This window comes from Salvelinus namaycush, chromosome 26 (genome assembly GCF_016432855.1).
Source record: "Salvelinus namaycush isolate Seneca chromosome 26, SaNama_1.0, whole genome shotgun sequence".
Classification (NCBI taxonomy): Eukaryota; Metazoa; Chordata; class Actinopteri; order Salmoniformes; family Salmonidae; genus Salvelinus; species Salvelinus namaycush.
Genome location: NC_052332.1, coordinates 15,606,897 through 15,623,081, shown reverse-complemented (window position 1 = coordinate 15,623,081; position 16,185 = coordinate 15,606,897). Strand labels below are relative to the sequence as shown.

The 16,185-nt window shown below is 45.3% G+C and overlaps 1 protein-coding gene across 3 annotated transcripts in view; it reads right to left on the bottom strand.

Annotated features, from left to right (window-relative positions):
* Positions 1 to 6,357: 6,357 nt before the first annotated feature.
* The window catches only part of LOC120021191 (patatin-like phospholipase domain-containing protein 7), a 41,680-nt gene continuing 31,852 nt past the window's right edge, over positions 6,358 to 16,185 (bottom strand). For 2 of the 3 annotated variants that reach the window (XM_038964835.1, XM_038964836.1), the window contains exons 26-35: positions 15,655 to 15,811; positions 14,993 to 15,109; positions 14,623 to 14,692; positions 13,410 to 13,526; positions 12,997 to 13,145; positions 12,690 to 12,842; positions 12,198 to 12,317; positions 8,969 to 9,056; positions 8,226 to 8,344; positions 6,358 to 7,888 (exon numbers count right to left, since the gene is read on the bottom strand). In XM_038964835.1, the coding sequence (XP_038820763.1) occupies positions 7,769 to 7,888; positions 8,226 to 8,344; positions 8,969 to 9,056; positions 12,198 to 12,317; positions 12,690 to 12,842; positions 12,997 to 13,145; positions 13,410 to 13,526; positions 14,623 to 14,692; positions 14,993 to 15,109; positions 15,655 to 15,811 (1,210 nt within the window). In that variant the 3' untranslated portion in view covers positions 6,358 to 7,768. Of the gene's footprint in view, positions 7,889 to 8,225; positions 8,678 to 8,968; positions 9,057 to 12,197; positions 12,318 to 12,689; positions 12,843 to 12,996; positions 13,146 to 13,409; positions 13,527 to 14,622; positions 14,693 to 14,992; positions 15,110 to 15,654; positions 15,812 to 16,185 lie in introns of those variants that run through there. The other variant, XM_038964837.1, reaches the window with a different exon arrangement.

Here is a 16,185-nt window from a genome sequence, read left to right as displayed (position 1 = left end):
CATTCTTGAACTGTGTATCCTGCCTATTTAAGCCTATAGTAAAATATATATATATATATTTAAACTAACACATCCGCACCCAGACATGACCCAGATGGAAAACTTAATTCACAAACACAAAGATTAAGGTCATTCTGAATTACCTGCAGCACGGTAAACCACGGAGTAGACAGAGCAGGCTGCTGGGCCTCATCATGGACGACAGGGAAAAAATGGTGGTAACAAATCTTATAGTGATTTGGCCTGTGCAGCGGTGGGCACTGATCATAATGCCAGAAAGAGGTAAGTCATATACAGGACATGGCCACTGGCCACTAATATAATTCACATTTTCATCTACTAGAAGTATTGAACACTGCAGACAAATGGGAACCTCAACAACGGCAGAACAAGCTACACCCGTCTACAGAACAAGGCACTATTATGGATGAATGGATTCTGTCTTAAGGCAAACTTACCCATCAATACACCCATTCTCTCAGAACACTGATTCCTCCTGGTGCCTTTCAGGTGAAGGGATATTGGTGTCATGTTATCACTAACACAGACGGACATAGACACTATTAGATATGTCCCAAATAGCACCCTATTCCTTACGTATGGGCCCTGGTCAAAAGTAGTGAACTATATAGGGAATAAGGTGCTATTTGGGATGCAGGCACATACTGGGAGAGAGAGTCTTACTGCAGGCTGATTGGCAGATGAACTGTCAGAGGACAATGTTCAGTTCATACAGATGAGATGAAGTGACTCGTCCAGGCCGACCTTAACTATGGGGCTTGGCTCAATTTCACTCACAGCTCCTTGAGGAGACGAGGCCAGTCTGCAACTGTGGAAATGACACATCTAATCCTCCACTGAGCCAGTGTGGCAAAAAAACACACACGGGCAAGCGCTCACGCATACAGAAAAGTTTAATCAAAACTAATTTTGTTAGGAAATTGATTTTCTTCCATTTAAAGTCCTGTGAAGATTTAGTGGGGCAAAGAACAGATAAAAACAATTACACAGACAATTGCAGTGATTAAATGAGGAAAGAATGATGTCTCAACTGAAGAGAATGTGGTGCATAGGCGACTATGTGAGTAAAAGGAAGTGTGTGGGAGTTTACCTGCAAGTCAACATAAGGACATACTATATGTACTGTAAGTGAGTGTTTGTGTAATTGAGGAAGTTTCCATGTGTTTCTATTTGTATTCATGCGTCAGAATTAGATATTCAAATACCTGAAGCGTTGAAAGTGACACATTTACCTGTTTAAGTAATCTATGTCCCAGATGAACTGGTCAGAGAGAGAGACAGAGAGACAAAGAGGTGTATGACCATGAAGAATGACTTTCCATAAATCAACTTAGCCTCAGTTCAAAAATGACCCCTCAGCCCACATATTCCCATAACAGCCCATCCGTCTGTGTGTTTAAAGTCCTGTCGAAGACATTCAGTACTGGACTTCCTCACATCTGATCACACCCACCTTCCCCCCCATCTTCCTCTAGTGTCACCTTCCTCTATCGTGATCACTCTCTCTCAGGTCACTTTCACGTTTCACCTTCTCATTTCTTTCCTCTGTCATGTACAGTAGATCCTGTTAAGAGCACACAGTCTGCTTTCTCTCCATTTCCTTTATCTTCCTCTCTCCCCCACTCTCTCTGACCCAAATTCCCCCGCAGATCCTCATTAGCTGACCAAGGTCCACTGTCCCTGGGGAGATGGTGAGTGAGAAAAAACTCATTACACGCATCAGTATGATTGGTTGCTAAAATTAAAGACGCACTATGCAGAAATCGCTCTGTCATTTCCTGGTTACTAAAATTCTAATACACTGAACAAAAATGTAAACACAACATGTTGGTCCCATGTTTCATGAGCTGAAATAAAAGATTTTACATACGCACTAAAAGCTTATTTCTCTCGAATGTTGTGCAAAAATGTGTTTACATTCCAGTTAGTGAGTATTTCTCCTTGGCCAAGATAATCCATCCACCTGACAGGTGTGGCACATCAAGAAGCTGATTAAACAGCATGACTATAAAATGCCACTCTAAAATGTGCAGTTGTGTCACACAACACAATATCATATACAGTGCATTCGTGAAAGGATTCAGACCCCTGGTACTTTTCCCACATTTTGTTACAGCCTTATTCTAAAATGGATTAAATCGTTTCCCCCCCTTATCAATCTACACACAATACCCCATAATGACAAAGAAAACACCGTTTTTTTTTTGGGGGGGGGGGGGGGGGGGTAATTTATAAAATATAAAAAACTGAAATATCACATTTACAGAAGTATTCAGACCTTTACTCAGTACTTTGTTGAAGAAACTTTGAAGGCGATTACAATTTCGAGACTTCTTGGATATGACGCTAAAAGCTTGGCACATCTGTATTTGGGGAGTTTCTCCCACTCTTCTCTGCACATACTCTCAAGCTCTGTCAGGTTGGATGGGGAGCGTCACTGCACAGCTATTTTCAGGTCTCTCCAGAGATGTTTGATCGGGCTCAAGTCCGGGCTCTGGCTGGGCCACTCAAGGACATTCAGAGACTTGTCCCAAAGCCACTCCTGCGTTGTCTTGATTGTGGGTTGTTGTCCTGTTGGAAGGTGAATCTTCACCCCAGTCTGATGTCCTGAGCGCTCTGGAGCAGGTTTTCATTAAGGATCTCTCTAGACTTTATTCTGTTAATCTTTCTCTTGATCCTGAGTAGTCTCCCAGTCCCTGCCGCTGAAAAACAGCCCCCCCAACATGCTGCCACCATGCTTAACCAGGTTTCCTCCAGAAGTGATGCTTGGCATTCAGGCCAAAGATTCAATCTTGGTATCATCAGACCAGAGAATCTTGTTTCTCGTGGTCTGAGAGTCCTTTAGGTGCCTTTTGGCAAACTCTAAGCGGGCTGTCATGTACCTTTTACTGAGGAGTGGCTTCCGTCTGGCCACTCTACCATAAAGGTCTGATTGGTGGAATGCTGCACAGATGGTTGTCCTTCTGGAAGGTTCTCCCATCTCCACAGAGGAACTCTGGAGCTCTGTCAGAGTGACCATCGGGTTCTTGGTCACCTCCCTGACCAAGGCCCTTCTCCGTCGATTGCTCAGTTTGGCCGGGCTGCCAGCCTAGGAAGAGTCTTGGTGGTTCCAAACTTCTTCAATTTAAGAATGATGGAAGCCACTGTGTTTTTGGGGACATTAAATGCTGCAGAAATGTTTTAGTACCCTTCACCAGATCTGTGCCTCGACACAATCCTGTCTCGGAGCTCTACGGACAATTCCTTCAACCTCATGGCTTGGTTTTGCTCTGACATGCACTGTCAATGTGGAAGAAGTCAAGGGGTCAGAATACTTTACGAATGCACTGCATGTCTCAAATTTTGAGGGAGAGTGCAATTGGCATGCTGACTGCAGGAATGTCCACCAGAGCTGTTGCCAGAGAATTGAATGTTAATTTTTCTACCATAATTCGCCTCCAATGTCGTTTTAGAGAATGTGGAAGTACGTCCAACCGGCCTCACAACCGCAGACCACGTGTAACCACGCCAGCCCAGGACCTCCACATCCGGCTTCTTTACCTGCGGGATCGTCTGAGACCAGCCACCCGGACAGCTGATGAAACTGTGGGTTTGCACAACCGAAGGATTTCTGCACAAACTGTCAGAAACTGTCTCAGGGAAGCTTGTCTGTGTGCTTGAGGTCCTCACCAGGATCTTGACCTGACTGCAGTTCAGCGTCGTAACCTCTTCACGGATGAATCCCGGTTTCAACTGTACCGGGCTGATGGCAGCGTGTATGGCGTCATGTCGGTGAGCGGTTTGCTTTTGTCAACGTTGTGAACAGAGTGCCCCATGGTGGTGGTGAGGTTATGTTATGGGCAGGCATAAACCTGCCCATAAACCTGCCCAACCTGCATAAACCTGCCCAATCTCATCAGTGCCCAATCTCAATAAACTACAGACATCGAACACAACTGCATTTTATCGATGACAATTTGAATGCACAGAGATGCACAGAACTTGACTGGCCTTCACAGAGCCCTGACCTCAACCCCATCAAACCTTTTGGGTGAATTGGAACTCCAACTACGTGCCAAGCCTAATCGCCCCACATCAGTGCCCAATCTCATCAGTGCCCAATCTCAATAAACTACAGACATCGAACACAACTGCATTTTATCGATGACAATTTGAATGCACAGAGATACCGTGACGAGATCATTGTCGTTTTATTGATCCACCAACATCACCTCATGTTTCAGCATGATAATGCACGGCCCCATGTCGGAAGGATCTGTACACAATTCCTGGAAGATGAAAAGGTCCCAGTTCTTCCATGGCCTGCATACTCACCAGACATGTCACCCATTGAGCATGTTTGAGATGCCCTGGATCGATGTGTACGACAGCGTGTTCCAGTTCTGCCAATATCCACCAACTTCACACAGCCATTGAAGAGGAGTGGGACAACATTCCACAGGCCACAATCATCAGCCTGATCAAATCTATGTAAAGAAGATGTGTTGCGCTGCATGAGGCAAATGGTGGTCACACCAGATACTGACTGGTTTTCTGATCCACGCCCCTTGTTTTTTTGTTTTTACACTATATATACAAAAGTATGTGGACACCCCTTCAAATTAGTGGATTCGGCTATTTCAGTCTCACCTGTTCCTGACAGATGTATAAAACCGACACACAGCCATGCAATCTCCATAGACAAACATTGACAGTAGAATGGCCTTACTGAAGAGCTCAGTGATTTTCAATGAGGCACCGTCATAGGATGCCACCTTTCCAACAAATCAGTTTGTAAATTTCTGCCCTGCTAGAGCTGCCCTGGTCAACTGTAAGTGCTATTATTGTAAAGTAAAGAAGTTTAGGAGCAACAATGGCTCAGCAGCGAAGTGGTAGGCCACACAATAACGGGACCACCGAGTGCTGAAGGGTGTAGTGCGTACAAATCGTCTGCAACACTCCCTACCGAGTTACAAACTGCCTCTGGAAGCAAAGTCAGCACAATAACTGTTCATCGGGAGCTTCATGAAATGGGTTTCCATGGCCAAGCAGCCGCACACAAGCGTTCTCTGGAGTGATGAACGCGTTCTCTGGAGTGATGAATCACACTTCACCATCTGGCAGTCCGATGGACGAATCTGGATTTGGCGGATGCCAGAACACTACCCGCACGAATACATAGTGCCAACTGTAAAGTTTGGTGGAGGAGGAATAATGGTCTGGTGCGGTTTGAGCTAGGCCCCCTAGTTCCAGTGAAGGGAAATATTAACGCTACAGCATACATTGACATTCTAGCAGTTCTGTGCTTCCAACTTGGCAACAGTTTGGGGAAGGCCCTTTCCTGTTTCAGCATGACAATACCCCCGTGCACAAGTCGAGGACCATACAGAAATGGTTTGTCGAGATCAGTGTGGAAGAACTTGACTGGCCTTCACAGAGCCCTGACCTCAACCCCATCAAACCTTTTGGGTGAATTGGAACTCCAACTACGTGCCAAGCCTAATCGCCCCACATCAGTGAACAATCTCACTAATGCTCTTATGGCTGAGTGGAAGCAAGTCCCTGCAGAAATGTTTCAACATCTGGTGGAAAGCCTTCCCAGAAGAGTGGAGGCTGCTATAACAGTTATAGCATTAAAGGGGGGACCAACTCCATATTAATACCCATGATTTTGGAATGAGATGTTCAATGAGCATGTCCTGTATCTGTGACCAACAGATTCTCAGTCATGTGAAATCCATAGATTAGGGCCTAATGAATGCATTTCAATGAACGATTTCCTTATGAATTGTAACTCGGTAAAATCTTTGAAATTGTTGCATGTTGCGTTTATATTTTTGTTCAGTGTAGTTCGTGACAAAACAAGCAGGTAGAGAATCATTGTACCATCTAAACCACTATGAAATATCTTTACTATAACCAAAAATATTGTATTTTCAGCTGTTTGATGCTGGTGTACAAAACCGAAAGTAAGACACAAAAACAAAACTTAAGAACAGGATGCCTAGAAATAGCTCACATAGAACAAATCTACCGCTTCTTAGATATATTATACTCATTTAAAGCAAGTCTAACACACATATGTGAATTTGTTTGGGTTTCCAAAAAAGTTACATATTGCGGCTTTAAAAGATAGTTTTCCCCTCCCCACTCCCAGAGTCCTAGAAAAATGATTGAAAAATTGATCTTGCTAAAAAGCTCTTGTTTCTTTTTGACCATTTGAATTGAAAACAACCGCAGTAAGGCACTTAATTGTTACCCAGAAATGATTTGATAGCGATAAAAAACAGCTGCATTCAGCCTTTAAACAAACCTCCTCCTTAATCAAAGCTGGGGAAATAGACACAAACACCAATGTAAAGAGACTCAGCTAACCAATAGTGTTTATTATTAGTGAGTAGTGTTATACAATGGATTATCAAAAACATCAATTATGTGGTACAAATAACATTCACACACAAGCAACGCCTAAATAGTACACGAGTCCTTCATTGTTTTACAGGGTCATTGGCAAACTGTGCTCAACATTCAAGTTTAACTAATCAGCATGTGATTGTCAGTCACCAAAGGCACAATTAAATAGCTTGAAATGTGTTAAAAGGTCAAGTTGGCCAGTTTAGTTCCGTAAGGGTTCACAAAAAGCTTCATTCCATTCACTGAACATATGCATGCATTTTATAAACAGCCTCCTGTTACTGACATGCTCACACACACACACATACACTGACACACAGTGTCTCTTCTGCATTTAGACTGGTTGACTCCCAAGTGGCATCCTATCCCCTATATAACGCATTACCTCTGATCCGAGCCCTACGGGCCCTGGTCTAAAGTAGTACACTGTAAAAGGAATAGGGTGCCATTTAGGACGCAGCCTTACCTCAGGGGACTGTACCAAAAGGGACTTTTCAAGATCTACAACACAATGAAAGGCTACCGGTGGTTCTAGCGTCAGTATCAGCTGGGTTAAAGGCACTGCACAGATAAAGACACGTAAAAAAATAAATAATACATTGCATTGATTTGCTTAATGTTGTGCCAGTACATCTATAAAGTTAGCTGTAGAAGTAAGTAAAGGTTAATAATTCATTAGGCAAATCAACTGTGTGTTACACTGGTGAATTGTCCAGCTGTCTTAAATGTGCCTGTACATATATAAATGCTATATAGCATTAACAGTGTAGTTTGCATTTAACCACCCCTTCATCTAATTGATTGAAGCCAGAAAACAGAGGAGAAGAATAAACTGATGCTACCGGTGCTTCTTCTATGTGTCCATTCCCGTCACACTGTGCATGTCCAATTGCCGCCGAACTGCGCCCATACCCGCGACCGGAAAGGATGTCTCCTCCTTTCTCGTTTCATCGCAATCTAGGACCTCAGACACTGAGGCTGACGGGAGGCGTACAGAAGCTGTGAGCTCCAAACATCAGTAGGCAGCCATTTCAGAAGAGATCGCCACATCTTTACCACCGCCCAGCTTGTGTCCCATTAAACTAGAATGATTTATATTAAGAGGGAAGAACACGGGACACAAATAGTGAATCAACCTCCACCATCTCCAGGTGGCTAGTCAGACAGACTCAGACAGGAATATGATTATGCATTGACTCTTAAAAATAGTTGGTCCTGTATTTGTTGTGGGTCTGTAAGGCACTGTGTTAGCACTAGTGCTGGAGGAACAGACAGCCAAAGTCAGTTCCTTGAGCTTCCAGACTTTGGGTTCAGTGACTCTTGGCATGGTCTTTGCTCAGCGGTGGGCTTCTCCTCAGTTTCGTCCAAGGGGTGGGGCTGTAGGCGCGGGGTGGGGGGAGGAGAGGGGGCTCACGCCGCTAGAGCCCGGGGGAGGAGGGCGACGTCTTCTCCCCATGTCCAGCAGCTCTTCATCCTGAGCATGAGGAGGACACAGTGATTAGCTGATATGTCATTAGGCTAATCTCAGGCTTAAAAGTCTCAAAAAGGAGAGAGAAAATGACAAGACGCCCCAAGTCCTAAAATGTCCTCTTATTTTACACTGTCATGCAATATCGAGTTAAGAAAAATAATCAACATTCAACAATGTCTGTCTCAGTTGGTAGAGCATGGTGCTTGCAACTCCATGCTGTGGGTTCCAGTCCCACGGGGAACTAGTACAAAAAAGGACAAAAACATATGACTGTAAACTATAAGTCACTCTGGATAATAGCGTCTGCTAAATGACTCAAAATGTAAACGCTTCACCCCACCGTGTCCGCAGTCTCCTCCCCCTCAGTGGTGTGTTCGCTGTAGTGATTGGACAGCTCAAAGTCTGAGTAGGCACTCTCTACTGCCTCCTCCTCATAGTCTGTGGGGTAGTCGGACTCCTCTGAGATAGGGAAAGGGTAATGGAGAGAGAAGCGTGGCGGGGTGGAAAGAGAGAGATGGAAAGGTGCATAAAGAGAAAGGTAGTGAAGAAGAGAGTGGACAGGGGTGATGAGAGGAAGGAGGGGTGTGTACAGGAACTGTCATAGCTGCATATTAATCATCATTTAACCGAAACAAATGTATCTGCTAAGTGAGTGTGGCGGCATTCACAGAGCCCAAACAATAGTCAACAACAAGCAAGGAGAAAGACAAGATAGAAAATAAGCTTATCTTCTCCAGGACAGCAGGAGGCAGAGTGCCAAACCCATGAAAGAGAGGGGAGGGGGGTGAAAAGCTAGCAGAGCGGTATTAAAAACATAAATATTCAATTACTCCAGCTGTGATGGTAACAGGAAGGTCAACAGCTAGCTAGCTATTGGCTGGCAGGCTCTTCCCAGCTTACAATAAAAAAAGACATTTTACAGTTAAAATAACAGTTACAGCTTTTCCCCTCTCTTGTTGCCAAATATCTGGGGTCCCAGAGGTCATGTGTCTTGTTGTGATAGGCCTACAACTTATAATGCCTGTTTGACCTCCATAGCACTCTGCTGCTCTATGTGCAGATCAGATAATCTGCCAGTCTCACCGTCGACCAGAGCTGGTTTGGCCAGCTCGATGCGGGACACGATCTCTGCCAGGTCAGTGAAGGACGCATTGGGACAGGTCACAGGTCCCTGCAGAACACATAGGACAGACAGCACACAGGAATCATTCACTAGAGGCCTCATACAGAAATAATTCAGAATAATAGCATTAAAATACACATTTGTACATTATCTAGTCATGACCATCCATTCTGGTCTGGATTTTAGTAATTTTATTACTGTTCTGGTTAGCGATTGTATCACCGTCATGGTTTTGTTTTTTCGACCAACGGTTATTTTATTATCTATTGTTGCCCTGGATGTCTGCCTAGTTGAGGACCTCTTCAACCTCCTCCTGTTACCTGCTGCACTGCTTCCCGCCTGCCCTGGTCTGTCTCTCTCAGTCTGGTACAGTTGCCCCTGCCACTCTCTCTCTCTCTCCCCGGAGCTTTGCTCACCTACATCGCAAACTGTTTACTGATCTGCTGTTGGACTATTTGATTTGTGATTTATTTTGCAAATGACATAAGTGATCACTGTGCTATTGCCTGTGTGAGAGATGGTAAAATTCCTAAGCGTTCTCCACGTGTCGTTACGAAAAGAAACTGGAAGCGGTTTGATATTCAAGGTTTTTTACATTTGTATTTAGCATTGAATGGAATAGAATTAATCCCCAATGTTGAATTAGCCTTTTCTTACTTCCACAACGTATTCCAGGATGTATGCAATAGGCCCCTTAAAAAAATTCAGGATTACGGGCAGAGAGAACCCTTGGTTTACTGATGAACTTACTAAAATCATAAGGGAACGAAATGCTATGTGGGCTAAAGCAAGAGGGCCTGGTTCGGCGGATGATTGGATAGCTTTTAAACGTCTTCGAAATCTGGGTGTGGCTATGACCCGAAAACTGAAAGTAGACCACTACCTTAAATCTACTTCGGATAATTTTAATAATCCCGCCACATTTTGGCAAGTAGCGAAAGGTTTGGAGTGCAAAAAAGATACACAGATTGTAACTGAGAGAACCTCTATTCTGAAAGCCTTAAATCAGAACTTTATTTGAAAAGGTTAAAGGTCTACATGAGCCCCTGTTAATTACTGGTCATGCTCTAGATTGGTTTATAAATTACCTATCAAATCGTACACAATGTGTAATGGTGGGTTGTTTCAAATCTGAGTCTACAGAGTTGTACTTAGGTGTTCCGCAAGGTTCTATTTTGGGCCCACTGTTGTTCATTTTGTATATCAACAACATTGGGGATCATATTGAAATAGCGGATGTACATTTTTATGCAGATAAATATGTTCTTTATTCAAGTGGTAGTAGTTTATCTTCAGCTTTTGAAAATGCCCAAAGAGCACTTAACACCATACAACAGAAACTGTATGATTTGAAGCTGGTTCTGAATTCGGGTAAAACAAAATGCATGGTATTATTATTACCGGCATAAGGCTTGTTTTTCTCTGGAGGCCAGGAAGGAGCTGGTACGATGTACATTACTGGTGGCTTTAGATATAATTGAACCTTTATTTAACTAGGAAATTCAGTTAAGAACAAATTCTTATTTACAATGGCGGCCTACCCCGCCCAAATCCTAACCCGGACGACGCTGGCAAAATTGTGCGCCGCCCTCGAACCAGGGTCTGTAGTGACGCCTCTAGCACTGAGATGCAGTGCCTTAGACCGCTGCGCCAGTTCCAGAGTGCATTTGGAAAGTATTCAGCCCCCTTGACTTTTTCCACATTTTGTTACGTTACAGCCTAATTCTACAATGGATTAAATAAAAAAAATCCTCAATCTACACATAATACCCCATAATGACAAAGCAAAAATCAGAAATACCTTCTTTACTTAAGTATTCAGACCCTTTGCTATCAGACTCAAAATTGAGCTCAGGAGCATCCTGTTTCCGCAGATCATCCTTGAGATGTTTTTACAACTTGATTGCAGTCCACTTGTGGTAAATTCAATTGGTTGGACATGATTTGGAAGGGCACACATCTGTCTATATAAGGTCCCAAGGTTGACAGTGCATGCCAGAACAAAAACCAAGCCATGAGGTTGAAGGAAATGTCCGTAGAGCTCCGAGACAGGATTGTGTCAAGGCACAGATCTGGTGAAGAGTGCCAAAACATTTCTGCAGCATTGAAGGTCCCCAAGAACACAGTGGCCTCCATCATTCTTAAATGGAAGAAGTTTGGAACCACCAAAACTCTTCCTAGAGCTGGCCGCCTGGCCACACTGAGCAATTGGGGGAGAAGGAGTTGGTCAGAGAGGTGACCAAGAACCTGATGGTCAATCTGACAGAGCTCCAGAGTTCCTCTGTGGAGATGGGAGAACCTTCCAGAAGGACAGCCATCTCTGCAGCACTCCACCAGTCAGGCCTTTGAATGTCTCTGAATGTCCTTGAGTGGCCCAGCCAGAGCCCGGACTTGAACCCGATCGAACATCTCTGGAGAGACCTGAAAATAGCTGTGCAGCGATGCTCCCCATCCAACCTGACAGAGCTTGAGAAGATCTGTAGAGAAAATGGGAGAAACTGCCCAAATACAGGTGTGCCAAGCTTGTAGCGTCATACTCAAGAAGACTTGAGGCTGTAATCGCTGCCAAAGGTGCTTCAACAAAATACTGAGAAAAAGGTCTGAATACTTGATGTAATTATATTTTTTTTATACATTTGAAAAAAAAATCTAAAAAACTGTTTTTGCTTTGTCATTATGGGGTATTGTGCGTAGATTGATGATGAACCAAAACTATTTCATCAATTTTAGAATAAGGCTGTAATGTAACAAAATGTGGAAAAAGCCAATGGGTCTGAAAACTTTCCGAATGCACTGTATATATGCAGGCCTCAACCACTACCCTGAGAGCACTTGACTCAGCATATCATGCGGCCCTCAGGTTCATTACCAATCAAAAACGTCTACCACATCATTGTGGTCTCTACAGCGCCGTTGACTGGTCATCATTGACCTCGAGTAGGCTTAAACACTGGTATACACTGATTTATAAGGCCACATTGGGTAAAATGCCACTATCTATCTCTGTTCTTTTTTAAATCAGGTCAGTAACTAAATATCAATTACGGTCCCATTCTCATTTGCTTTTAACAGTACCAAGAATTAGAACAGGTCATGGGAGAAATCGTTTTAGTTACTCAGCTCCGTGGTCCTGGAATTCTCTCCTGAACATTTAAACATTTGATGATCTAGTCACTCCCTGACCCTCACGTTGTTGTTGCTGTGCGTGTTGTGAAACTCTTCCTGGTGGCGGTCCTTCAGCATCTTCTCCACCACTCCACTGCGGCTCCACACGTCAAACACCGTCTTGCCGTGCTGGTAGCCCACCTCCTGCAGCACACACAAACACAATACACACACACAAGGCTGAATGTAATGGAGCTAAATGGGGGGGGGGATCTCATGCAATCCTTCAAAACCTTCTCACACTTTTGACTGAAGATGGAGGCATGAGAGAAATAGTGATGTGGGAAGAGGTGAGGTCTAGAGTAAGAGGGGGTCATTGGAGAGCGAGAATAACAGACTGACTGCCCAGGTCAAAGACAGAGAGAATAACAGACTGACTGCCCAGGTCAAAGACAGAGAGAATAACAGACTGACTGCCCAGGTCAAAGACAGAGAGAATAACAGACTGACTGCCCAGGTCAAAGACAGAGAGAATAACAGACTGACTGCCCAGGTCAAAGACAGAGAGAGACTCACAGCGATCTCGTCAAACTTGCCAAACTCCAGTGTGCGGTAGCGGTCTATGGGAGGCCTGATGTACTCGCAGTAGTCACTGCTCTTCACCGACTCCAGCTGACGCACACAGCACACGTATGCCAGCCGCGTCTGAATCTCTGCCATGTTCAACACCTACAGGGGTCAAGGGTCAAATGCCACAACACTTAGCACAGCAGGGTGACAACTGTGCACATACCTCCAGTGTCTATTGTGACCAAAATGGCACCCTAATCCTTACACAGCAGCTGTGGCTGTAGTCCTGTACAGTGCTGTGAGAGAGGCTCACCTTGACTTTCTCTGCCAGTGGGTTGAGGCGTTTCCATAGCAGCCACCAGCCGGAGAGCGAGTCGCCGTAGTTGGTGAGGTTGGTCTCGTCCTGGCTGCCCACGTCTATGGCGATCACCACCTTGGCACCCATGGAGCGAGCCACGTCCGCTGGGAGAGGGGCAGAGAAGCAGGTTTAGGGCTTAGAGTAACAATGAACATTGAGGAGTTTCACTTTTTACACACTTGGACATGTACAACGGACAAATAGAAGCACCCACCAAATAATAATTATTAGTGGTACATCGCTGAGCAGGAGAGAAGTACTCTGTGTACTGTGACACCTATGCCTATCCCCACCTTGTCTTATCTTGCCACTGCAGTGTGTGTGTGTGTGTGTGTGTGTGTGTGTGTGTGTGTGTGTGTGTTGCTGACCTGGTAGGTTGTTGATATAGCCTCCGTCCATCAGTAGGTGTCCGTCTTTAGGGTCACATAGAGGGGGCAGGTAGCCAGAGAGAGACATGCTGGCACGCACATACCTCCACAGAGAGCCTGAGAGAGGGACAATTAAACACATGGAGGCAGATATAAGAGGAACAGCCTTCTTCACAATTCAATCAGTTAAAACAGAGAAGGAAAGAGGGTTAGAGAGAGAGAGGTAGAGAGCGAGAGAGAGGTAGAGTGAGAGGTAGAGAGTGAGAGCGGTAGAGAGTGAGAGCGGTAGAGAGCGAGTGAGAGAGGTAGAGAGCGAGTGAGAGAGGTAGAGAGCGAGTGAGAGAGGTAGAGAGCGAGTGAGAGAGGTAGAGAGCGAGAGGTAGAGAGTGAGAGAGGTAGAGAGCGAGAGAGATAGAGAGTGAGAGAGGTAGAGAGCGAGAGGTAGAGAGTGAGAGAGGTAGAGAGCGAGTGAGAGAGGTAGAGAGCGAGAGGTAGAGAGTGAGAGCGGTAGAGAGCGAGTGAGAGAGGTAGAGAGCGAGAGGTAGAGAGCGAGAGGTAGAGAGCGAGTGAGTGAGGTAGAGAGCGAGTGAGAGAGGTAGAGAGCGAGTGAGAGAGGTAGAGAGCGAGTGAGAGAGGTAGAGAGCGAGTGAGAGAGGTAGAGAGCGAGTGAGAGAGGTAGGGAGCGAGAGGTAGAGAGTGAGAGCAGTAGAGAGTGAGAGCGGTAGAGAGCGAGAGGTAGAGAGTGAGAGAGGTAGAGAGCGAGTGAGAGAGGTAGAGAGCGAGAGGTAGAGAGTGAGAGCGGTAGAGAGCGAGTGAGAGAGGTAGAGAGCGAGAGGTAGAGAGCGAGAGAGGTAGAGAGCGAGAGAGGTAGAGAGCGAGAGAGGTAGAGAGCGAGTGAGAGAGGTAGAGAGCGAGAGGTAGAGAGCGAGAGGTAGAGAGCGAGTGAGTGAGGTAGAGAGCGAGTGAGAGAGGTAGAGAGCGAGTGAGAGAGGTAGAGAGCGAGTGAGAGAGGTAGAGAGCGAGTGAGAGAGGTAGGGAGCGAGAGGTAGAGAGTGAGAGCAGTAGAGAGTGAGAGCGGTAGAGAGCGAGTGAGAGAGGTAGAGAGCGAGAGGGAGAGGTAGAGAGCGAGAGGGAGAGGTAGAGAGCGAGAGGGAGAGGTAGAGAGGGGTAGAGAGCGGTAGAGAGAGGTATAGAGAGAGACTTGAGGCCTAACCGTCAGTGTGCACTCTCATGGTGGAGGCAGTGATGTCAGTGGTGATGTTGAAATAGGGGATCCACAGATCCTGAACAAACAACAGCACCACTAGTCATAAAATGGTTATGTTAATATTGCAACTGTGAAAGAAGGTTCAGGGCGGAGGCTTAATTCCCTTCAATTATATTTATTGCTAACGCGTTTCAAAGCAGGCTCCTTTTCAAATTAGTATAATAAGTTAAATCTTTCAGGCCGTGTACGACAGGCAATTTTTTATGTATTTAATCTACTCTTTGTTTACACAGGTGATCACATTATGATGAAAAATGCCTTTTACAAGAGAGTCGCAAGACCGTCTAACTCCAACTGCGCTGCGAGTGTTCCTCACCTCTATCTGCTTGCCCTTGAACACCGTGTAAATGCTGGAGTTGAAGGCAGCGCCAGAGAACATAGAAGTGATGGGGTAGGTCAGGTCCAACACCTTCTTGAACACCAACGTCATTCCCTGCAATACACCACCAAGAAGACACCCAACAAATCCATGAGAACATGTTTATTTCCACCTTTATTTGACTAAGTTGTCCCATTGAGGTCAAAATAATGTTGTTTCTTCAAGGTTGACCGGCCTGGACAACATTTAAACACTTGCCAATATGACACTTGAAGGTTGAGTGAAGATCAAGTTAATATTCCTCGCATCCTCTCTCCTTGCCTCCTTCTCAAGGCATTTTGGACAAAATGATACAATGTCCTTCCCCTTAGACTTGTTCCTCCTAATGCATTTTGAGAAAGCGGTGAGGACAGGTGGGGCGGCAGGTAGCCTAGCGGTTAGGAGCGTTTGGCCAGTAACCAAAAGGTTTCTGGTTCGAATCCCGGAGACGAAAAAAAAAAAAAAAAAATCAGTTGATGTGCCCTTTAACAATCAGAGCGTGCCCTTTGGATCAGAGCGTCTACTAAATGACTAAAACGTCAACGTAAAATGACAGAGGACGCGAGGAATCGTGGAAAGATGCGTTGCGAAAGAGACTAGCCGTGGTGAATTCCTCTCACCATAGCCCACTCTCGTGCCCTCATCCTCATGCGGCAGTGACTGCGGTCCTCTGCGTACAGCGCCCCCATCAGGGAGCCGATGGAGACACCTCCCACCAGGTCCACGGGGATCCCTGCCTCACTCAGAGCATGCATGATACCCACCTGAGAACAGCCCCTGAGAGAGGACGAGGGAGACAAGAGGAGCGAGAGACTCAGACATTTGAAATATGCTAACGACTCCACACACACAAGCTCCCTCATTAAAACGTATAGGAATGTAGATTGAGGTAATGTCTTGGCTTTCATCGTCATGTTTGTGGTTCTGATGACTAACCAGTCTCTGCAGTGTTCCCTGTATTTGGCAGGTGTACTAACAGATTGCATTGCAGGTTCTTGGAAATGGTTTCACACAACATACATACATCTCCATGTACTGTTAGGGATTGTAACTGCCAAGTAGCCAACTTGTTTAACACTACCACATACAGTATGTCAACACCAGTACCACAACAATTCACAAGGGACCCAAAATGTACGCCTTATCCTACG